The 25152-nt window shown below is 34.3% G+C and overlaps 1 protein-coding gene across 3 annotated transcripts in view; it reads left to right on the forward strand.

Moving 5' to 3' along the window:
- The window catches only part of GBE1 (1,4-alpha-glucan branching enzyme 1), a 152786-nt gene that overhangs the window by 50957 nt on the left and 76677 nt on the right, over positions 1–25152 (forward strand). For all 3 annotated transcript variants that reach the window (XM_048933938.1, XM_048933939.1, XM_048933940.1), the window contains exons 4-7: positions 9020–9145; positions 11028–11163; positions 13297–13387; positions 13883–14092. In XM_048933938.1, coding sequence (XP_048789895.1) covers positions 9020–9145; positions 11028–11163; positions 13297–13387; positions 13883–14092 — 563 coding nt within the window. The remainder of the gene's footprint in view (positions 1–9019; positions 9146–11027; positions 11164–13296; positions 13388–13882; positions 14093–25152) is intronic.

Consider the following 25152-nt stretch of genomic DNA (forward strand, 5'->3'; position numbering starts at 1 on the left):
TTACTGTTGTTACCAACCTGCCTAACCCACTGCCTTTGTGCCCATCTTGGTCTTTGTGAGGCAGGGATGTACAGGGGCAAAAACAGTGCAGCAGTAGTGAAGCAATGTCTGCTTGTTCTTTTTTTTTCTTCTACTGCAGAGGCTGCTGAGGTTTTGCTCTCTTTGTGTGGATTCTCTGAAATTTATCAGGTTGAATTACAGAATAATGCTCTTAACAGCGTTATGTCCTTGTTTGCTTGCTTGCTTATTTATATATTTTCTCTGGGCATTTGAATTTTCTTTGTATCCTCTTTTAAAGATGACTGTGGGAGACAAGAAACCTTGCATTCTGGTCCTATATTCTTCAGCAGTTTGCATTGCCTTACCAAAAGCATTCCTCACTCCAGAATAGGGAGAAAAGCCAGTCCTGGAGTAGTTTGAGCCCATGAACATGAAAATGTTGGATATGCAACATCTGCCAGCTGTAAAGCTGCCTCGGTTTGCTCTGAGAGGTTTAGTTAAAAACACATGGCTGAACTGGAAGCAGCATACTGTTTTTTGGGGGGATTTTCTTTCCTTTTCTTTTTTTTTGGTATCTGGTCAATATTCCCTGAATAGGAAAATTGCATTTAGATCAGATGTAGGGTAGAAGTACTTTGCTTATAAACTGGTATGACCAGTAGAAATAATGGTAATATTTGCCCTATTGTTTCGTGTGTGCAGAATGCAGAATTGGTGTTCATTTAGTCTTGTATATATGGTTAGTTTGAATCAACCACTAGCAAAAGAAGATAATCTTAACCATGTATTCTATTGAATATTGAGGACCTGATATGTTTGGTGGAATAAAAGTCAAAGGTGTCCAGGGAAAAGCTATTTTCAACTAATTATAAAACTTCACTTCTCTATTTATGTGGTAGCTTGAGGTAGCTGAAAACAGAAGGATGATCAATTTTTAAGAAAAAAGAAAAATGATCTCATAGCAGGATTGTATCAATGACTTGAATACAGAAATAGGCTTTGAAACCAAACTGCATTTATGAAATAAAATGTAAGGCCAGTTTTTTTTTTTTAATGTAGCAGAAAGTTTCAGGTACAAATATTTAGAGATAGAAACTTGAGTTGGTTCAGATCCTTTTCTATTCTTGTAAACCTGTGCTTTCTAACTTTTCCCTTTTTTTACTGATACAGAAATTAAAACCCTTGTTTTACAGCATTTATTAGAAAAAGTGTTGGTGTACAAGTTGTTTTTTCCTTTCCATGCAACTGAGGAAGGGAAATACCTTGATGATTAATTTCTAATCATAGAGTGTTAAAAAATTGTCATATTTCAGTATCTAACTTGTTTAGACTTTCTGGAAAGTCTTCCAGACCTAATCCTGACATAATTCTAACTTCTCAGTCCCTTTTTTTCAGATCGCATGCATGCAACTGAGTTGAGATGGTGTTTGTGCCTGTTTTTGTCTTTCTTTTTTTTTTTTAAATTCACATTATCTTTTCTCAGAAATGGAGGAAAAAAAAAAAAAAAAAGCTAATGAAAAAATGTTATAATGTATGAACGTAATAGCTTACTGCCCTTGTAAATAGCAAATCACTGACACTTCCATATTTGTATTAAAGGTAATCCACACTCTCATTATGCGTTAGCTATTGTTAGTTTGATGGTCATTCTAATTTCATTGTTTTATTAAAAGCCACATGTACCAATAATCATTCCAAGGGCTTTTGAGCCATTAAAGTAATGAAATAATGATACAGTGTTTCAGAGCAGTTTATTGGTTTGCATGATATTTTCATTATCTCCTCCTCTTTTCTGTCTGTCTCCTCATCTCTAATATATACGTCAAGGCATGGTGTAACAAATTCACTGAAGTGCAAAATATCACTCTTAATTCTTTAGCATCTGCAAGAGTGTTTTTTCAAAGAAAATTTTCTCAGGTTTTTAATTTGAAAACTATAAATCACAATGTCTCGATGACAATTCCTTGTTTTCAATTTTTAGTGCTTGACTCTGCATCACCATTAGTGAGAAACAGGGGTAGATGACTTAAGTAATGTTGTAACTGAAAATAACACTTGCATGTTGAATTTGTATGCTTTCAGGTCAGGAGTTTGAGGGGCATGGAGGCTATAAATGGGAAAGAAATTGTGTATGATCTTGTATGTAACTGTTAGTTGAGTGATTCTGTCATCCTGTTTTGAAGATCTGAACTTGTATGTGTGCAGGAAGGTGCGATAGCCAGGTAAAGCCAACATGAAAATAAGGATAGAAGAGTAATACAAAAATAAAGAAATGAAATTCATAAACATGTATGAATTTTAAACAGTGTTTGTTGCACAGTCCAACCTGTCAAAAAAAAATAGCATGATCACAAGAATCTCTATTTTGTATGTAGCTTTATACTTTGTTTAAACAATTCTTATTTGCCACTGAACAAGTATTGGACTTGAAAACCTTTCAGACTGCTCATTGTCATAAATGATTTAAGAAAGGACTGTATGGTTTAAAGGTCATAAAAAGCCCAAATTTTTCACTAACTCAGAATAGATGGAAAGCTGACTGAATCTAAGAGCCTACTTTTAAATCAAAAGCTAGAGACTGCTTGTACAAGGGACTGACAGATATCTTGTAGGCCATATGGAAAGACAGAAAGAATAGTGGGGTATTTGAGAGGATCTAAAATGTTTAATGTATGTGTAAACTGAGGTCACTGAATCTCACTTGTCCTGCCTTGGAAGCACCGTTAAATTAAATGGAACTATTTCAGCTTCTCAGTTACTCCAATGTGTTATTGCCTTTCTGTAAGGCTAGGCTGCCCTCAGAGTGTTTTTTGTTTTTTTTTTTTGCTTGTTTGTTTGTTTGTTTTTTGCTAAGTGTAATAGACTGCTTTTGAGAATGTACTTAGTTTTATCCTACAGCTTACTCTCAATTTCATAAATCTCCTGTACTCTAGTGGGACAGGCACCTTGTCATTTTGATACTAACATTATTCTGAGATTTAGTTCCTACTTTTTCTTGTGTTAGTTCAGCATTATTAAAATAATGCATTTTTGCTCATCAATTTTAACATACCTTCAAGGTCAGAAATTTCTTTATGTGCATTTGCTCTTATTACAGCTGTACATTCCAGTTTTTTTGGTGATTTTACTTAGATGCGGAATTTCTTACTTCAAAATTAATCACTTTAGCAGCATTGATGCCTCAGGTTACCAGGGCATCTTTTCACTACATTGGGTGTACTCATCTGTGAAATCTACTTCACTAATCATAGTGGTCTTGGATGCTAAACTTCAGGTGTGCTGAAAGTTTCAAACAGGAATGTTTAAACGTTTCTATAATGGAAAATGTAAATAAAACACCCATTTTAAAACGTTCAATATGAGAGGTGAGCAGCTTAACAGAAGCTCTTCGCTTTTTATTATTCTACAGTTACACATATATGATTTATATATCTGTGCCCATACATTTGTTGAACAACATAAATGTCAAATTTTAAAGAATGCTTTCATTCTATCTTTCTGACATTTGCATGTTTGTCTGAGAGCATTTATTTAATGTACTTATGTGTGTACTTATACTGATATTTCACTTTGAATATTGTGTGCTTCTGGCTTTTGCAGTTGCCAGAGTTTATACTTCTTGTGTGAATATAATTACCGCTGGAGGGGGAAAAAAAAAACAATGGATGAGGTATATCTAGTGTTAATGTAGGCAAATTCTGTATGATTAATTTTGAATTTTCTGGAAGTTTGTGCTGTAAAATAGCAGTGGGTAAGCAACTCAAAAAGTATGGGTAAGTAGATAAAAGACTTATATATAAGATTTTAAATATGAAATATGCACTAGATTAACTAATGTGAGATGCATCCTCCCCTCCACAAAAAAAAACTTGTCAAACTGCCTATGTTTTATGCAGTTTGCTGGTAGTATGTAGGTTGCTCTGGAAGTAATGCCTTGTAGTATCCATGGAAATAAATATACTATATACAAAGAGTACAATAGCACTTTTTGATAGACTGAATTCTCAGCCACAAAACATTATTTTTCAACAGTCACTATTGTTAGCTATGTGTTTTTGCCAGTGATGAACAAGAGCTGGCAAAACACAAGACAAAATAAACAACCATGGCTTTCTGGAACATGGCTTGTCTTTCACATCACTGTCACCACTGCTAAAACGTACCACCCACTGCCTTAGGTGTTCACATCTACTGTTTGGTTTCCATAAACATACAAAAAGTATCAATGAATGTCAGTGTATGCAATTTTTTTCCACATGGAGGAATTCAGTGACACACCTTTGCTTCATATGCTCATCTGTGTCAGATGCCATTCTGTCAGACTGCTTCTCTGTTGCCATCTGTCACATGGTAACAAAATGAAACGTAATTGATGGGAAGGTTCAATCTCTACTTCCATACTGCCAACATCTGCCTCTGATGTTGTGGGTCAACATAGTAACATAGGAGACATTACTTTTAGAGCAGCTCTCAAGAAATAATACTCTATTGGTAAGGAAGATAATCTTCAATCTTAATGTAGGTGGTAACAAGTACATTATCTGCTTGTTTGTTTACTTGTTTACTCTGTTTTTCTGCCTAAGTATGGACAGTATGTATGTAATTCTTCTGATGCATAGATTTCTTCTTAACCTAGATTCAGCCATTTCTTAACAGATTATTTTAAACATAGAATGGAAGCGGATGTATTGTTTTGCATGAAAAACATGAGTTCCCTTTTTCGCTTATACTTGACCTCTTGGAGGTTCTTTTGTAGTGACCAATGATAAATCTCTTTTCTGATTATTTTAACATAGTTGGTATCTAGAAAGGAATTTAAATCCTAAGAGCCAAAGAAAGAGGTTCATAACTATACTCTCTTCTTCAATCTGAACAACACCAGTTCCCTCAGCCCCCATTTGGAGTAGAGTTGTTCCAGCCCTCTTATTGTTTTCTTGACTCTCATCAGGTTCAAACAGGTCCATGTTCTTAAAAGCCAGCAAAACAATGCTGTATATTCTTGAAAGTCATCAGTAATTGAAGAAATGGTAATAAAATTGAAAATATTGAATATTTTTATCTACGATTTTCTTTAAAACTTCATAAGGGCGAAAAGGTTTGTTGTCATTAGTAGCTAGACTATTGCCAGTTTGCATATCATGTTATATTATTATGCATTTTGGTGCTTTATTAATGGGATTAGAGGGTTTATACCAAATAGTATAATGTCCTTTCACATATACATTAAGCAAAGAATGGGAACCTCTTAAAAATGAAGTAGGTAAATCCCAAGACCATTTTGAATCAGCCTGTTTAATGAGCATCATAATTTTATACATTTTTCTGTGGAGAACATTGGTTAGGTAATTAGGAAATGTAAACTCGGCTATAAAATGTTGATGGACTAAGCTGTGTAACTAGCTTAGGTTATGCACAATAACTTTCAAATACTATTTTTAAATGAGTAAAAAATCAAATTTAGAACAGAAACTAAGTATCTGCTAAGTAGACTCATAGTTACATTGTGTAATGACTATATTCAGTATTCTTCATGTATATATAACCTAGTGCAGTATGTGTAGCCTGTGTATGGTGGCTACGTCTCATCTGTGAGCACTGAAAAGAATGAGTCATGGGTAATACTGTGGACAAGTAGAGCATGGGTTATTTATGCATCTTTTAGTTTTACATGCATGTTTTATAAAAGATGTAATTATAATAGAACTTTAATTTTAATTAGTTGTTTCAAGAAATGCTTAGATAAGTAAGAAAACAATAGTTATTGGACCATTTTTCTTGAAGAGTTTTTATTGCTCTTGGTCTGAGTTTCTATTTGTGTTGGGGCACCGTTCAAGATTTTGCAGTGTTTTGTCATCCCTCAGCTAAACATAATGGTATAGGAGTCCTATATTCAGGTAACACTTTAAAAAATTTAAGTCTTTCTATTTGTAATTTATGAATCCGTTTTCCTTAATACTATCATGTAAAGGAATAATAGGATGAATTATAGAACCTAGTAGTTACAGGAAAGTTTCATAAATGGCATTCATGTAAATTTGAGAAAAGGGTTAAGTAAGCTTATGAAACAATCACTGAAAATGCTGGGTTCATAACTTGGAATAGCTCTAAATAAACTTTTTTTTTTTTTTTTTTTTTTTTTTGTAAACTAGAGAAGTGAATTCAACTTTACTAGTGTAATGATTTATTTCCTGAGTTAACTGCACTCATGACATTAAAAGCACGTGGGGGGGCATTAAGGTTTCTACTAGTGGTAATCATGGTGAAGTTTGAGGTGCGACCAGATTCAGCCATGGCTGTATCTGAAATTGCTCTTTGTTTTAAGAAGATTTAAACTGTGAATAAAGTAACAGAAGTATTTTCTAACTACTTGTGTAACTGAAGTGCTTATTCCCGCTCTTTAGAGGTTTTCTGATATTTGCAGAGTTAAATTGTACCACTTCTGTTGTTGAAAAAAGTTATTTTCTTGAGTTTTCTTATATTTGCATAGTCAAACTGTAAGCTGAGTTGTCCTATATTTAAAGGACAATTTAAATATTTTATATTTAAAGACAAAAATTTAGATATTATTAGGGATGAAGAGCAAAGAAAATCACTTCTTTAATAAATTTAATTGTGTAAACCCAGCATTTGCAGAAGATGGTGTATTAGCACAACCTGCTTATGAATGTTCAGTATTCAGCACAGAGAAAATCATCTGTACCTCTGCTACTCAATAATTTTTTTTTTTTTTTATTGCAGTTTGACTTCTGGCTATTAAAACTCATAGGGATTTTCATTGCTCCTACAAAAGTCTGTAAGTTCATGAAAAGTCTAACAAACTTGACTGGATAGATACTCATCAGTTCTTCAAAAGTCCATTTTGTATAAATTTAGAGATGAGGAAAAAGTATAGTCAGTATGACGTTAGTGTCTGTGGAAGAAGGAAAATTCTGTAATTTCAGATGTATGGAATAGAGATCAATTGAATTCTCATATGTGCAGCATAAATGGGAAGTGTGACTTAAAAATAGGGAAATAGCTGTGTGATCATATTTAAATGTTTGTAATCTGCTGTTTTCTTGAGAGTTTTTCATTGCTTAACGAATTAAAGAGTACATGTGTCTGTTTTTGATATTTCATAACTTTTTTCTCTCCTCATTCACCTTCCCAGAATCATTTTTAAATCAAGCCTGACCCACATCTAATCAATTGATGTTTTATATTTAGTTGAATTACCTTATATAAATGCTCCCACTTCTCATAGTCTTATATAGCATAAATTCCACTAGTGTGTTAGAGAGAAAAAAGGAATGTGAACATGGTTAGCAATAGTTATTATATGCAGTAATACATTATTTCTAATAAATTGGAACAAACTTAATAAAACAAGCAATAACATCATCAGAAGTGTGCTGTCAGGAGGAGGTAGTTTTTAGAAGTAATATGCGAATTATATCAGTATTGGACAGGAGGATCTTTATTGTTGATTCAATTTGCAAAAATACTTTTTAGTGCAACTTTCTAGCGCAGCACTTTGGCAGAAGGGATTTTTCACGCAGCTGTACAGAGTATGCAATAGCTTATTCTCAGCAAAGCCTGTCTTTAATTGTCAGTGAAGCTAGGGTGCAATAGCCTTTTGGTATTATACACTGAAAGACATTTCCTTCCTTTGTTCAACCAACTTCCATTAAACTGCCACGTATATTTATTTGCATCTTGTTTTCTCATGTGATTGGATTGAGGATACAGATAATCTATCAAAATAATAATAATAATAAAAAAACTTGTTACAGGCAAGAAGGCAATTGCTGATAATTGTCTTCAACCAGAGTTCTTGTTAGGAAATGACAGCAATTTTATTTTTACTTATTTTTTTAAATTAAAGATGAGAAAGCTCAACTTCTACCCTTCATTACTATGTATACAGCTCTCTTCTACAAACAACTGAAACCAACACAAAAAATAAAAATACAACCAGTTTCCTAACAAATGCAGAATAAAGTTTAGGTGAAAAGCTTCAATGACTTGTGCGTTTCTGGGTTCTAAATCCGCAATTCTTACCTGTCATTGCTTGAATGGCAACCAAAACAACAAACAAAACTAGACTGACACTTGTTCTGCACTGAGGAAATGAGTGAGATGAAGCAGACATTTTCAGGATCTTTGTATGAAATCCCTAACAACTGATTTTTTTGTTAACTGCTTTAATAGCAGCCAGACAGAGCCCTTGATGCTGTCCATCACTTTAAATTTGCTTTTGTTGTGTACAGTGATGACAAGCAAAACAGATTTCTTTTGTTTGACCACACATTCTGGCGAAGTGAAGTTTTGTGAGATTTTTAATAATTAAAAAGTCATTTTTTTCAGCTCTGTGTAAAATAGGTGGCAGCAAATAAGAAAGGTAAAATAAGTTATATGCTTACCTTTATTTTAGCATTAGATTGGTGAAAACAACTGAAAGAACTCAAAGCAACAGACAACATCCAGCAATCTTAATTTTCTTCTTTACCATCTTCTTGGCTTAGAAGTTTTCCTGTGCCTTTTGTGTAAATCCATGTTTCTGATCTATACAGCTATTATCTATGCAGCCATGATTGGAGAAGCATAGAAAAGCAGAGAAATTAAGATATCAAAATTGGCATAGTAAACAAATCATGGTTCTCGTCTTGGTGACATTATACTACCTGTCTATTTAAATTATTTGAATGTGGTGGTGAAACAGCAATGATGGGAAGTAAGGGAATATAGCAGTATCCTGTTCAGAAAGGCTCATTTTCCCATTACTTAAGTTTACATATATTTTCACTTTTTAACTCTTACTTGTGAACATCATTTGTGTGTCTGACATGCCTGGTGTGCCAGCACTTTACAAACTTTGCCTATGAACAGGGTCATTCTTTCTTAACTAGCGTTGCATATTTGTTTATTCTTTAAATTAAATTTCTGTGTGCCTTACTATTTCATTCTCTTCTATGGTTTACACAGTGAATGTTTCGTGAATTTTATGTGACTGCATTGGTATGTTATGATTGTTTTATAGGTGGTGATTCGTGCTCAAAATGGCGAACTCCTCTATCGTATTTCACCGTGGGCAAGATACGTAGTCCGTTATGAAGGAAAAGTGAATTACGATTGGGTACACTGGCATCCACCACAGTCATATATAGTAAGGCTTAAATATTATTTTTGAGAGGTGTATAAAAACATGCATCATATCATATTTGTAGCCCTATTTTGAAAATTTAAAGTTGCTACGTGAAAAGAGTAAAATACTGGCTGGAATAGCCACCTGAGAAATGGTTTGTATTTGACAGAAACACCTGACTTTAATGGTCTCCCAGTGGTTATCTCTTAAAATGATATATTTTGCCTTGACTTTCCACATTATGGGTAAGTTTGGTAATTCTTCCAGGGTTAAGTAGTTATGGTCCTACTTTGCACTTGAGGAGGGAATTAGGTTTAGAATTAGCTACGTGTATGAAGTTCAATGCCAGTAATAAGTTAACACTGTATGAAGTCAAAAAGTCCTCACAATTAAGGTGCTTGTGCTCCAATATAATTCCAGATTTTCAGATTGGGAAAATATGTATTTTATAGCCCATTACTTTTCATGCAGTGCTGTAAGTTACAGAGTAGATTCTGATATATAAATACCTTAGGAAAGTGTTCAGAACTTCTGACTGGCAAATTGTTGTACTTTGATATTGTTTTGTGTTTATTTGTTTGTTTGTTTTAATTAAAATAATATGCAGGGCTTTTTGTATGAAAGGTACTGCAAGTTCTGTTTTGAGTTAGATTTTAGAGCCCACCTCAAATTATGAAGTATGTGCTTGACAGAAAAAGAATAATTTTCATGTAGAATCTCTTTAAAAATTATATAAGCTACAGTAACTTTAGAATTTATATGTACAAACCCTATGAATTGATTGATATACTCTATTTTTTTCATGCTCGGTAACTCCTAATTTTTGCACAAGAAGAAATAATTGAGTGACAAAATCGATGAATAAGCAAAGCAGGACAGCCCTTTCCCTCACACAGCTGGCAATGCTGAATATGACTGGCCCTTTGGGCTACCAGGGCATCCTGCTGACTCAGATACAACTAACTGTCAGCCATAATATGCAGATCCCTGTTGGCAGGACTGCTCTCCAGCCTCCGTTCCCGTCTTTATGCAGATTCATTGTTTCCCTGTCCCAAGTGATGAATCCAGCACTTGCTTTTGTTGAACTCCATGCAGCTTGTGATTGCCCAAACCTCTGATATGTCACTATCTTTCCGCAAAGCCTCCCTGCCCTCGAGGGACTCCACAGCTCCTCCAAGCCCAGTGCCATTCTAAAACTCAATTAGTAACTGCTGAGCCTTGCGTTTAAGTCACTTACAAAACCATTGAAGAACACTGGCTGAAACAAGAAACCCTTTGGAACCCTACCAGTGACTGACTGCCAGCCTGATATAACCCCATTTACTGTAACCCTTTGAGCTCTCATGGACTGGTTGTCCACGTATCACATTATCTTTTTGTTAAGCTGTATTCGGAACGTTTTTGTCCAGAAGGTTACTATGAGAAATGGCATTGAAAGCTTTGCTCAAATCAAAAAGGATTATTTCCAACAGCTGGAAAAAGATCAGTTTTTATGGCCCAAAGTAAAAAAGGAGGCAAGAACATATAGGTTGCAGACTAGCCTTTACTGAGTTATGTCAGATAAAAGGAATTGACTCTTTATGAGTAAGAGAGATACATAACTTCTGCTTGCTCTTTGCAAATATGTATGACTGTGTTTATTTTAATTGGTTGTTCTAACTTTGACTTCACTTAAGTACTGAACTGACAAGTAGGAAATAAAGTCTTGCAACATTTTTTTTTTTTTTAATTGGGAGAAATTAGAAGAGAAAAAACCTTGGAGGAAAAGTATATTTCAAACAATAGTTTATCTGTTTCTTCATGTAAGATTTTTGTTTTTAAAAAATAAAATCCCAATTAGATGTAAACTTCCCGCATTTCATGTTGTATACTGTTGACAATTAGTTTTTATTTTTCTTTGTAGCGTAAGCATCGTTCTCCCAAGAAATCGAAAAGCCTGAGAATCTATGAATCTCATGTGGGAATTGCTTCCCCAGAAGGGAAAATAGCTTCTTATAAAAACTTCACATTTAACGTACTGCCCAGAATAAGGGATCTTGGTAAGTAATAACACAGATGCTTGCAGATATGTGCTTCTACTCTTATTAGAATATGTAATTATCAAGTGTCTGTGAGGTGTTTTTTTTTTGTTGTATTTTCAGATAAAAGGCACTGCAGAAATAGATTCTTAAGGCAAAGCAAAAAAAAAGTTAAATTTGTGGAAAAGGAATGTGGACTGAAATATCATTTTGAACCAAAATCCATTCAACAGATTTTGAAGTAATATGTGATTTCAGAAATCTAGACAGTTATTGGAGGGCAATTTGCTTTTGGCATGGCTTGCTTTTCATCTGAAAATAGATCTGTTGCATGTTAGTCTTTGGAAAATACTGAGTTCTTAATTGGCTCTGCTATGTATATCTTGCTTTTTAGAAAAGACAAATATCTGAATAGAAAGGATTGTCATTTTTATTTGCCGTACAATGTGTGCTAATTGTTTTTTCATTTTTTTTTATCCCTTAATAGTTGTAACAGTTGTTACGAGGTGTCAGAATATGGAAATTCTAAACATGAGAAATCCTCTCTTGCAAAGAAACTTCCATTGTTGTGGAGGGTATATGTGGAAACAGCTCGTGTGGTTAAATTAAGAAGCATTGCAAACTGTTCACCTCAATTTGTTTAATGATACATTTTTTTTAAATTCCTGTGTCACCTTTGCACAGTTTATGCAATGGACAATGTTCTAACTTGTTAACTTTGACTCACTGTGATTAAATATGTCTTGTTACACTCAAACGTCACATAGTCTTGCCATACATGATTGATTGCTTTTAGATGTTGGCTGTCGTTATCTGTAGATTGATTTTTATTTATCAGAGTGCCTGAAGAAGGTTTTTTCTTGTAGGTTTATTTGTTGAGCCAGTGTTTCACAAAGCATGATGGGAGTTGCAGTCTGTAAATCTGAATGTCCTCAAAAAATTCATTTGGAATGCCCATTAAATACCTGTGCCTCTTTTCCTCGAGCCGGAGTACTTCCTTCTTTCCAGGAGGTTGATAGGTTTAATGGAATTATGACAGCTTTCTGCTCTATGTGCCAATTTTTTTTTTGGGAAGAGAAAATGTTGTGAAAAGACTGCTATACCATAAAAGCAATTCAAAGTTTAGGCTGCGTCTGCAGCATATATGATAGGTCGTTTTCTTTCTCATTTAAATAAGTAAGCTGTGTGGGAATTGTCTTTCTCTTTCTCTCTTTTTCTTTTTTTTTTAAGCTGTATTTTTAAGTGATATTTGATTCAGTTTTGAAATGTCTTAAACAAGCTTAAAGACATAAGTATTTAGGAATAAATACTAAGATAAATAACTTGTAGAAACATGCATGAAAAATAGCAAAGTAGACTAAATCATACTAATTTGATGCTATTCAACTTTTTATTTACAGAAATGCTGTAAATAATAATAAATGCAATGAGCTTGAATTATGAAACATCAGTTTATCTGACAAACTGCTGAGCTTATGCCAACTACCTGCTAATAATAACTCATTCATGGGTGAAAAATTTTAAAACAAAACCAACAACATAAGTTTCTGGTTTACACTAAAGAATGAAGAGCTCGGTTAAACTAATAAAGAGAAGCTATATAGTTGTAGGTGTCTCAGCAGATTGTATATTAAACTTGAAAGTTACCTTTTGCTGACTGTCCTTATTTACTAGCTAGCTGGGGCACTTATTTGCTAGCATTAATGATAGATTGGGTGAGGTGTATAGTAAGTAGTTTCATTACTTGTGCACAGTTTCTTCTTTAGATTTCCCTCTTATCTGCGCTGAAATACTTTAGTTGATGTGAGAATGAGTCACTTATGCTTCTGTTCTGTCTTGGTTCTTTGGTAAACTCAGAACAAAAACACATTACTCCTGTATTTTCTTTCTTTTGAAAGATTTAGTTTTATATAGACTGCTTGATGATTGAACTTTCCATTTTCATGTAGGTCATGTAAGTATGAGCTATTAGGTAAAATTACCTCTTGAGAGAGAACAAATCTGTAGGTAGTTGTTAAGTATGCATGAGAGTTAAACCAGCTATAATAGGATAAAATTAACACAATTTGGAACTGATAATTTACAGGAGTTGAATTTTTTGGTTAACTGTTCTTGAGGCAAGGGTGTATTTGTTTATTTCTTATATTTCTATAGGTTATAACTGTATTCAGCTGATGGCTATTATGGAACATGCATATTACGCCAGCTTTGGTTATCAGGTCACGAGCTTTTTTGCAGCATCAAGGTAGGTATAAGTACTTAATACCTTTTGTTCCTTTACTTTTCTTTCCGTTTGCTAAAATCAGTATGTCATTGATTGCAAGTACAAGTTTAATAGAAGAAGAAAGTATAGGCTTAGGCATTTGCAATAGAGTCTGAAATCTGCTATCAATTTGTCATAGTCATCACCTGTTTTGCAAAACACTTAGCATAAAAACAAAAGTTGTAAGTAACTGTAGCCATCACAGTATATTCCATTTAATTCAGTTTCAGCTGCCTGCTTGTGTTTTGCATGCATAGGGGAGATGTTATTTCATAGTTAAAAAATCTTTTTAACTGTTAGTTTGTAATCAAGTTACTAATTCAGAGGCTGAAAAAAAAACCCAAATATACAAACAGTTGGAATCTAGATGATGAAGAACTAGTGACATTGATGTACTTCCTGTTAGTGATGTTAACTATTTTTTGCTTAAGTTGGGTGGCTCCCCTCATAACACATTTATTTTTTTTATGCCAATAGCCGTTACGGAACTCCAGATGATCTGAGAGAATTGATTGACGTTGCTCATTCGATGGGTATTACTGTTCTGCTGGATGTTGTGCACAGCCACGCGTCAAAAAACTCAGAAGATGGTCTCAACAAATTCGATGGTACAGATTCTTGTTTCTTCCACTCTGGTCCTAGAGGAACTCATCAAGTCTGGGACAGCAGGCTCTTTGATTACGCAAAGTAAGTATACAATATAGTTTAAGTATTTTAGTGATAATAATCTCTTAGCAGTTATATTAAAGCTTCAGTACTTGCCAAGCTGAAAAAAAATCTTTTGGATTGCTTAATGGCTAAAATATGCTGAATTAAATTCATCTGCTTTACTAAATATTTAAAATCTGAGATTAAATGATTCAGTTTCTCTTACTCTTCTGTGATCTATTACTATGTATGTACATAATTACAAAGCTTGTGCAGGTGTGTAACTTTTTTATATGTATGAACATGTACAGGTAGTTATATAAATCTTATGTGTATAGATTTAAATACATGTATATGTTAAAATATATAAAATGTAATATAGATATCTACCTATATACACGTACACATTTAACATAATGTATTTGTAAGTATATATATGCATTATATTTAAGAAGAAAATATGTTTACAAATAAAAAAAAAAAAGAAAAGCTGAAGAAAACTTATGAACTCTGGAAGTCTACTATCAAACTATAAGATTGTTAAAATTCAGCAAAGGTTGTGGCCCTGGCTAGCTATATTCCAAAACTTTCCAGAGGTAGATCAACAGTTAATACAAAGAAGGGGTCATTTTCAGTAGGCAGTTTGGATGCAGGCATCTTGTTTCAGAGACTAAAGTATTTCTATGTGGAACCTGTTCTGAACAGCATGGCCTAAATCTGGAGACCCAGGCCCTGTGTGGGCACATGTAATTTTCTAGTAGAGATTCAGGTTAATGCCAGGTAATGTTTAGCATTTAATATAATTTACTTTGTGTTCTCTGAGATAGTGGAATGGGGAGTGATTGGTCTTGTGTGCTGAGTATTTATAGTTCTTTTACATGGAGAGAGGATGAGAGAGAAAGGCAACCAGATTATTTCTGTCTCTTCTCATTTTGCAATGCATATTTTTACTTGAACCACCTTTATTTCCCCCTTTTCTTGTCTTTAGTACTTCCTTTAAACATCCCCCTGAAATGGGTTATTTTTTTAATCTTGTTATTAGTCACAAAGTTCTGGTTTAACCTCTTCAAGGTTTTGCTTGAGTAGTTCCTTCAACAGCTCATCAGTCAGTGACTTAAGAGTTCTAGTTTCTTGTTAATATGTTATTTATTAGGGTTTGTGTGCCTGCAAGTTCAATTAACTGCTTTTTTTTTTTTAAACTCATTTCTCTACCCTGCATGTCTATAATTGCAATTAACTAGTTATGTTTGCAGTGCAAATACCTTTAAACGTTAAATCAGAATTCTGTGTGTTCATGTAATGGATCCCCCAAAAAAGCGTGTATATATGTGTATATATAGGTAGATAGAGAAATCTACACATATTGTACTCAGGCTGTACTCTTTACTGACAGTTTCATAGCTAATGAGGATTATAACTGTTTAAGAATGTCACTTTTGAAGAAGTATTGTTATAACGTCATTTTTTTTAAAGGAAACTCTCGTCATAACTCACAATTTCAATTAAACTGAGTGACGAATTTAATAAGTGATGTACACACTGTGTTACTTAATAGGATAAACTATTATGAATTTCATTCCTTTTAGCTGAGATAATTTTATGATGAATTCAGAGGGCCTATTTGAATTGTGCAACAAATGCATTTTAGTAGGACTCAACATAACCACTTCTTGTTTGGGTTGCTTCCTATTAATCTTTGAATCTATGTTCAAGTAAACTCCATTTCAAGTAATCTTAAAGCTTGAGTATAATACAATAATGCTTCGCATTTTATTACCTTCTATACTTATGTATAATCAAACAATTGCATGGTGGCACCAACCTCTCCAGTGAGAAAATAAGTTGAATTGAATACTTACAGGCATTTTATTCCAAGCAGAGACAGGCTGTAAAGAAAGTGGTGATGCTTTTGAGTGTGTTGGAAGGATTCATAAATGAAAGAAACAGGACGCTGCTGTCCAAGTGACGTAGGTTGGTTGAGATAGGCAATATTAAGCTCATATTCAGAGCTGAAGAACTGCTTACACGGTTCTTTATAGTTAATGTTATATGCTTTATTTGTTGAGGAGGGGCATCTGGGATAAATGCTAGACTGCATGCTGAAAAGGGAGAAAGTGAAGAGATGTGAGAGAAGAGATTACAAAACAGTGAAGAGCAGAGCAATTGAATATATTTTCTATTGAAGAGAAAAAAATGATGTCCTGGATGTCTGATGATGCCTTTTATGTCATTCCCCATCCCCTGTCCTCTAGTGAATTGCAATAATGAGTTCAGTTTTCCTTTTTTAAACTTTTAGAGAAATCCATCCTTCTCCTTTAAGCACAGAATGCTGTACAGTGAACTAGGTTTAGTCAGAAACATTTTCTTTAGTCCTAATATCTGAAACATTAAATATTCTATACATACTTACAGTCAAAGCTTAATGCTTAAAAGATATAACAATCACGTTTCTTCTAGGTTGCTCAAAAATTGTTAAAAATATATGTTATTTTCTCTTTTATGTGTATAAAGATTGCAAACAAAATTGGAAGTGTTGAAACTGAAAATATTATTTTTTCCATCTATGTTTCATTGACATGCATGCAGATTTCCATAGCAGTAAATGAGCACCTACTCTTTAACACAGGAGAGTACAAAAATCTGTGGGATAGACTCAGATTGTTTGCAGTTGCACAAAGTTCACTGAAAATAAATGATGCCAAGCACAATGTATTGAATAGCATACAGAATAGTGTCTTTGTTGTTCTGTAGTGGAAAAAGTTAAATCTACATGTACTTATACATCAAATACAGAAGATGCTCAATTTATTTTGGAATTGAGAGAAACTAAATCACTGCCATGAAAGAGATGGAAAAAACAATTGCTTTATCAGTTTAGTCTGTCTATATTTTCTTTGAATGCAAAGGCATAAGGAAATTGTCTTGCAACATTTGCAAGATTATTTAGTTGTCTAGGAAGGTGACTGTGAGTGCTGACCATAGCAGAAGGAAGCAAAGATCTATATTCATGCAAATTGTATTGATGGTGTATTTAAAATATTTTTAGCTACATTCATGTAAGTAGTGAGAAGGTCTGATAAAAGTGGTATTAAAACTTGTGCTTCATTTCTAGTTCAGTAATATAATTTAAGCAGATAAAAACAGGTTTTCTATTGTAGACTTCACAGCAATACCTAATGAGTATGTTTATGTAAGACTTGTAAACTGAAGACATGTTTAAAATCATCTAGTTTCAAGGAGTGTGATGTGAGGAACAAACCCTCAATTTCATAGAAAGATAACTTACAGATTTAAAAAATGGATCAGTAAAATAGTATTTTCTGCCTAACTTTTATTTGGGAAGAAAAAAAAATTCTTAATGTGAAAACCAAATGAAAAGTCCTCCCGAAAACCAGCTACCCAAAAAATCAATTCAGAAATAAAGTTTCACAGTTCTGAATTTTTTTTTGCCATTTTTTTCTAAAATCTGGATCTAGGCATTGTATTCTTAAAATATAGTAATTTGCTGAATCTACTGTTTTCCTCCATCCTGTTGTTCTCTTCTTGCATTCCTCAAGTCAAAGTAAACCAAAAGCCTATCTAACAAATTCTTAGCAGGTATTGTGTTACATTAAGACAGGGACTTATATTCTTTGCCTTGATTTCTAATAAAATGGGGCTTTCCTATCCCCAAATTCAATAAAAGGGCATGCTCTAAGGTAGTGGTGATATCAAATACTCTGGATCTGTACTTTACCTGGCACTGTCTATTTCATTTTGTGATAAATTAAGTGCCTTGTCTCTACTGTCAACCTGTTTTAGATGGCTCACTCAAAATGCATGCAAAAAGCCAATTTTCTCTCTTCCCCTGTCTTCATTTTAAGTAAGGATTCTGCTTATAATTAACATAACACAAGCTAAGTGTATCTCTGCTTTCCTCCTCAAATTGTGTTTGAACATTATCCAGCTGCCAAATACATTAGAAGTGTCGCTATAGACCAGGTGGGATCACAACTAGAGTAGGTGATTGTGTTTTGATTTATATTCATTTCTCCAAATAGCAAATGTGTCTAAAATACTGATTAGGCAAAACAATTTAAAAATAACTGAGAGCAAAGATTTTAGCTTGCAAAGATTTATGCCTCTTTTTTTTTTTCCTGTAAATGAGTTTGCTTTTCCTTAGCTTGTTGAAAACTGAGAGTATTATTTTGAATTATTTTTTTTTTTTCTTTCAGTAGGTTTAGTTAGATTTTACGCTTTATCTAATTCTAAGGGACAATAGGTATCCTGTTATATTTATGTGTAAGGTGTGCCTTTAGGAAAATGGCAGAAGTAAAACTTTGCAAAAATCGTACTATACTGTTTATGCTTTTTTATTTGTTTGGTTGGTTTTAATACTGTGACATCTGAGCATTTAACCCAAATTTTAAGTTGTTCAATCTTGGAGAATACTTTGGCACAAAAGTTAGAGGTTAGATTTAATCCTGTTTTTAATTAGTGACTCGTTTCCTTGAACACAGCAATGAGAGATGATGTTAACTACAAGATTCTGGGCCCAGAAGACTTCCTTGGAATCTCTTTTCAGGCTTTTTTGAGGTTCTGTTTTCAGAACCAAATTTCTGGACCAAATGTGAGCCTGTGCTTGGGTTCTTTTGTGTAGGCACCACAGTGAGTGGCAACTCTTTGGCCTGTGCACCTATAGATTTTGTCTTTTTTGTACTTGTTGGTAACAATCTTCTTTTTTGGCAATAAAGGCTTGTAAATGTTGTATAATAACTGTAGTCTTCTTAACTAAGCCATATTTTCTTCATTCTTCCCTCTTCAGTTCTATATTATTCAACTCAAGTGATGTTCATATTTAGTGTGCTTTAAAATGATGTAAGTAGGGTTCAAAGTATAAACATTGTTTTACAGCTCACAGCAATTAATGATATTCTGGTTGTCTGCTGCACTGTCTTCTCCAGTGAAGTCTTCAGAACTGTTCACAAAGCAGCTCCTGAACTCCACAGAGTTCATTACAGAGTTCATTTGTTCTTTTTTGCATGTATATGTGATTTTTTTCTCTTTTCTTTCTCTAGTTATTCTTAAAGTGGATTATAAACTACTGTAGTTCTGAAACAGCTTTTAGCCTGCAGTCAGTACAGCAGAAGTAGGATAACTGGCTGGGGAGTGATTCAGATGCCCAAATTTGTGCTTTGCTATGTTTTAGACTGCTTGTCCTCCAGCTGCCTCTCCAGAATGGTGTGGGTCATCTGTCAGTTTTGTTCCTTATCCTGTGTTCCAACCTCATGCAGGTACTTTGGATGTCCCTTTGCGTCTGAAATGGTGCGTTACACCTATATTTGGATGCTGAGACAATGGCCCTTTCTGGCGCCCAGTGTTTAAATCTAGTGTAGACTTCAAACTGTGTTTTACAGAAAGCAGTGATGACCATAGTAAACTATGCAAACTATTACCTATTAGTTATCATATTAAAAGGATTGATAGGATTTAAAAATTGCTTGTATAGTCACAGTATCCAATAAGATACACAAGGAGTCTTTGGCCAGGCAGGTGTCAGTCAGGTATCAGAGAAGCGAATCTTCCACCACTTGATATAAAAGATCTTTGATGGTGCTGGGTAATCCTCTTCAGAGTCGCTGCTTTTTTTGGCTTTAGAGTTTTGCGCCTTCCCTCTTGAATCCTTGAGCAATCCTTATCTCAACAAACTTGTGCATAACTTCTCATTTTTCACCTTTCCTGGCTGTATTCTTAAAACTCTTTTGCTACTTTCTCTCAGCTATGCGATTTCTGTGACAGTTTATTCCATTCTCAGTTTGGGACATAGTTGATCCTCCAGTCATGGGAATGAGAAAGGGAAAAGTGTAGGGGAAAGTTACAAAGCAATCTATTTACTATTATACAAAAGAGAGGATTCTCCAAATTGCTGGTAAGTGGCTAAAGTGATCTCTCCTGCAACTTTTGGGGACTTAGCCAAATACAGTCAATATTCTTCCAGCTGCATTTATGCAGTAGCAGTAACATCCAGTGGCAGGTCATGTTTATCACAAATGTATTTTTCCTGGAGAGATGTCTTAGATATCTAGCTTAAACTATGACCATGTATTCTACATATTCTATGTATGTATTCTACCAGTCTTCTTTCACGAAGTACAGGAAAGCGCTGTGTTCACAGTTCCTATAGTATGCATTAGCACTGGAGTTGGATTTGACTGGCAAAGATTCCTTCTTAATGACTAACAGTTTTAAGAAAGCACCATTTGTGATGCAGTAGTGAGATTTGTATTTTTTTTTCCGCAAAGCTCGTATGTTTATTTTGCTTATAGAGTGGCCTTTTAAAAAGCTGTTTCTGTGTGTAATTAACACTATTTCTAATAGACTGGACTTTTAGAAAGTGACTATGAAAGCACCAAACTACTTCACAATAACGTAAATGCTGATAAGCGTTTTGAAAATCTTGTTTTCTCTGTATTCTCCTCCTTTTGGTAATCATTGCAGATGCTGGCAAGAAGGCACTTTCAATTGCATATTTGAGAATGTAGTGTTAATAAATTCCTTTCCTTGAGGGGAATAAGTAGTAGATGCATCAACAGAAGGCATTGGAATTAAGTGCAGTATATTTTAAATAATTAAAATAATAGTGCTCTGTAATGTTCCAGCCATGAACATACTCATATGTGACTCTAGCCTTGTTATATATAATTTATTTTTAATTAATGTTCTTCTATAAGCTTGATTGTTTTACTGCACTGTACTGATATGACAGAAGGCTTTAAATACACAGATGTTCTGAAGCTTAGAAGATCAGGTGTGAATGTACAAATTTCCTTGATGGATCCAGTTCCCTATAGTAACTTGCTGTGCAAGCTTTACCTGAAGCTTCTGAAATGTGTGTTATAGTAATGAAATTAATACAAGAAGAAGAGGCACACTGAAAAATTGCAAGCAATTGTTCTAAATTTTGTCAAGTAGTCAATCTTAAAATATAGAGGTCACTGCCTGTAGCCAATTGAATTCATTATTCTTTTGAATAGACACAATAACTCTTTCCTGAAGTTAATTACAGTATTTCAGTAAAGATGTGAAACTAGGATAGTTTCAAGATGCTGCAGAGAATCATTGCTCATCAGTCTAAATGTCATAATGATCTTGCATTTAGTAATCCAAACTTAAATTGACATCTTTCACAGGATTTCTTATGTGATTACTTCACCAAATTGCACGAGCAGTTTAAGAGGTACAATGAATCTGTTGTGAATAGGACCTTTTTGCTGAGAGGAAAAAGGGTGATGGCTATACAGATTGGAGATTAAAGAGAGGTGTTATGGAAAATATCACACATGAAGCAGAGAACGTAGACTTTATCCTAGTAGTGTTCTATCCAAAGAAGATCCAAGTAGGAGAAAAATTAGGCATGCTACATCTCATTGCAAGGCAAAAAAATAGGAACATTAAGAGAACATTAAGAACTTTGTCAGTTTGTCTATTTTTTTTAATTCTAATGTATGTTTTTTGTAACATACAGATAGTTGAAATCTGATTTTGGTAAGATCACTGAAAAGAGACAAAATGGATAATAACGAGACAATAATTAAGAACCACAGAAAGTAGGAAACAATCAACTATTAAAATATTGTATGTGAAGTAACAGTTTTCCAAAGTCAAGTGTGTATATTAGGCAAAAGTGTATATATGTGTTACTTCTTAGGTAATGCTTACATATTAAGGTATAGAGCATGTGATCTGGAATTAGATGCACAGACAATCAGCGTTCAATACTTAGAGTCAAGTTTACATATTCTTAGTACTTTTCCTCATGTTTATTTGTTCTCAAGTGAAATTAACTGATAAGGGCACAGCACTGGATCATCAGGGTCAGTAACAGTGACTTCGGGAGAATCTCTAAGAAGCACAAGATTACCTCAGTATCTCTTAATTTTAACTAGAGAAAAGGTTAGAGCCTTTGACTGTTCATCCTATACATGTTTAGTCATCTTAATTTAACTTCAAAACACAAATTCTATAAGTTGCACATAATTACTTACAAACTTTTACAATTCATCTGCTGAGCACCCGTAGAACAGAGCTCAGTGAACACAGTGTTCTCAGTATGTGGTAGAAAAAAGGGTAGAGAGCTCATTTAAATGACAGCCCAAATATATGACATCTGAAAAGTGCATCCCTCAGATTTTTTGATGGATTTTAGAAAAAAATAAATCAGGTGCTGTTATTTATGCTGTCAGCACTTTAGATGTAATGATACCAAATCTGTAGCGTGTTTGAACTTTTCATTTACCTTACAGCATAAGTCATTTTTCAAAGAAGTATTTTGGAATTGGCATCTGTTAAAAGTTTATTTTCAAAATCACTTAGTTTATGTTTAGAAAATGTGGAGTGTGGATAAGCTCTCTTTTTAAAATTTCGAAGAAATTTGGTTCTTGAAAGTGATTTTTCATATATTTCAACAACTTCATAATTGTAATGGAAAGTGTCCACAAACCTGTCATCTAGCACCACATAGCTGAATTTCTTCTCCTCCTCTACTGTTATTCTTAGGAACTGAATGAATAGCCTGCCCCCATGCCCTTGTGTTCCTATTACAGGTGGGCGTTCTAAGTTCTGGAGTCAGGATAGATTTAGTTCTTTCCTTGTTTTGCAGAAGAGAAGATCTGATCTAGGTATGAATTCAAATTTAAAAAGCATGAGAGCATTATATGGGTGCATTCTAGTTAGTGTGAGATTCTGTACTAAGAGATCCTCACTGATTAACACTTCTTTGCAGCAATAGATGAAGTAGAAATTTTAGACAAGCGCTATTTAGGAATATTTTCAGAATTGCTACTTTTATGTGAATGAAAGAGCTTTCTAAAAAATTTCCCCTAAGTAATTATTGAGTATGTATCAAGTCAAGGTCAGGGTGGATCAGGTTCTGGGGAACCTCTGACCTAGCTGTAGATGTCCCTGTTCATTGCAGGGGAGTTGTACTAGATGGCCTTTAAGGGTGTCTACCAAATCAAATGATTCTATGAGTCTGTAAGTCTAATAAGTGCATGTTGCTATTGTATCTTTTAGAGTGACATGAATGAAAGTTTCTTCTTCCCTCATAACAGTGAACGTATGGGAGTCAGGACTGATGCTTTCAGAACGGTCATTGTCTGATATGGAACTGTGGAAGTCTGGCTAAAACTAAATTGCAAAATCCTCTGCATCTTCAAAGATGTTTTTCTGTTCTTCTTTACTCGTAAAGGAGAGTGGGGAGACTTTTAGTGAAATAAGATACTTTCAACTAAAGCAAGATGAGGAAAACTACTCTGGTGGTTTCATTTTTACTTAGAGTGATCAATATTTTATACACCTTTCACTTAGTCTTAGAATATCAAGCTATGGCTTCACACTCTCTAAAACAACAATTAATTGTGAGTTATGAAAAATAGTTTGATTGTGATTAATTTTGATGAACATAATGCAATGTTAATGATTCTTAACTAATAGTCTTTGTGCATTGTTTTCTGTTTCTTTTCCTTTTGAATTTTTTTTAACCATCTTTACTGCAGCAAGAGTTGATTATTAGTTATCAGAATATGCGAGAACTTCAAAGGTAACATCTCCTATTTTATTACATTGGCCAGAGACATCAGAGGCTGACGTTGGTGGTATAGTGGGAGAAGTTGAACTTTCCCACCAATATTCTGTTTCACTTTGTTGCTGTGTGACAGATGGCGGCAGAGGGGCAGAATAACAGATTAGCACCTGACATGGAAGTGCATGTGAAGCAAAGGTTTGTAATTAAGTTCCTCCATGTGGAAAAAATGGCACCTACTGACCGTCAACAATACTTGCTGAATGTTTCCAGACACCAGACAGTGGATGTGAGCACAGTGAGGTGGTGGGTGGTGTGTTTCAGCAATGGCAACTGGGATGGTGGGTCACTTCCTCTAATGCAAGTTTTTATTAGCGTGCAGGCTTCTGTTCATTGCTAGGACAAATGCATAGCTAATGATGATGACCATGTCTTGGGCCCCTTGTGAAAAGAAAGACATTGAGGCCCTGGAAATTGTTCAGAGACGGGCAACGAAGCTGGTGAGGGGTCTGGAGCACAGATCTTATGAGGTGTGGCTGAAGGAGCTGGGATTGTTCAGTCTGGAGAAGAGGAGGCTCGGGGTACCTCTACAACTGCCTGAAGTGAGGTTGTAGTGAAGTGGGAGTTGGCTTCTTCTCCCATGTGACTAGCAATAAGAATAGAGGGAATGGACTCAAGTTGTGGCAGGGAAGATTCAAGTTGAATCATAGGAAATACTTCTCCAAGAGATTGGTCTGGTGCTGCTATGGGCTGCCCAGGTGGGTGGTGGAGTCACTGTCCCTGGAGGTGTTCGAGAAACATTTAGATGTACTGAGGGACATGGCTGAGTAAGAAATATTGGTGATGGGTGGACGGTTGGATTGGATGATGCTAGAGGTCTTTTCCAGCCTTGGTGGTTCTATAATTCTACGATATATTAACCAGTGCTGCTCTTATTGGAACAAAAAATATTAAATTCTTTATATTTAAAATATGAAAGCATAATATATAATTATTATTAAAAAGTGTAACTTCTTTTAAAGAATTCCTGCTTTTTTATTTTAGTATTAAAAATGAATGAATTTATTATGTCTGTAGAGAGGGTGAGATAGAATTGTGGAATTTGGAATGCAATTGATTCATCAGTGTTTAACTTCTTATGTTGTTTATTAGAAAATTCTATGACCTAGTTCATGAAAGGACTTCAGATCTTCCCTGAACAAATGCTTCCAAACTTAAAAATAATCCTTCTTTCACCTACTCATGATATTTTATAATGTTACTTAAATATTTAATGACAGTTTTTTGAAGACTTATTGAAAATCAGAAATACTTTTGAGCTTTTCCTTTGTAAGTTAAGGGATGAAATAACAACCGAGCAAAGATGTGTTCTGACAAAAAGATTTTAAAAAAATCTATTGTTTGTGTACCGCTACAGGAAGCTTTTAGTCTATGACTCATTTGAAGTAGTCTTTTAGTGTTATAATATTGTTGATTTTCTTATGTTGAAAAATTCTGAATTCCTGTGGCTAAAATTAAAATCTGCCTGGACTTGCATGTG

The sequence above is a fragment of the Lagopus muta genome, chromosome 1 (genome assembly GCF_023343835.1).
Source record: "Lagopus muta isolate bLagMut1 chromosome 1, bLagMut1 primary, whole genome shotgun sequence".
NCBI lineage: Eukaryota > Metazoa > Chordata > Aves > Galliformes > Phasianidae > Lagopus > Lagopus muta.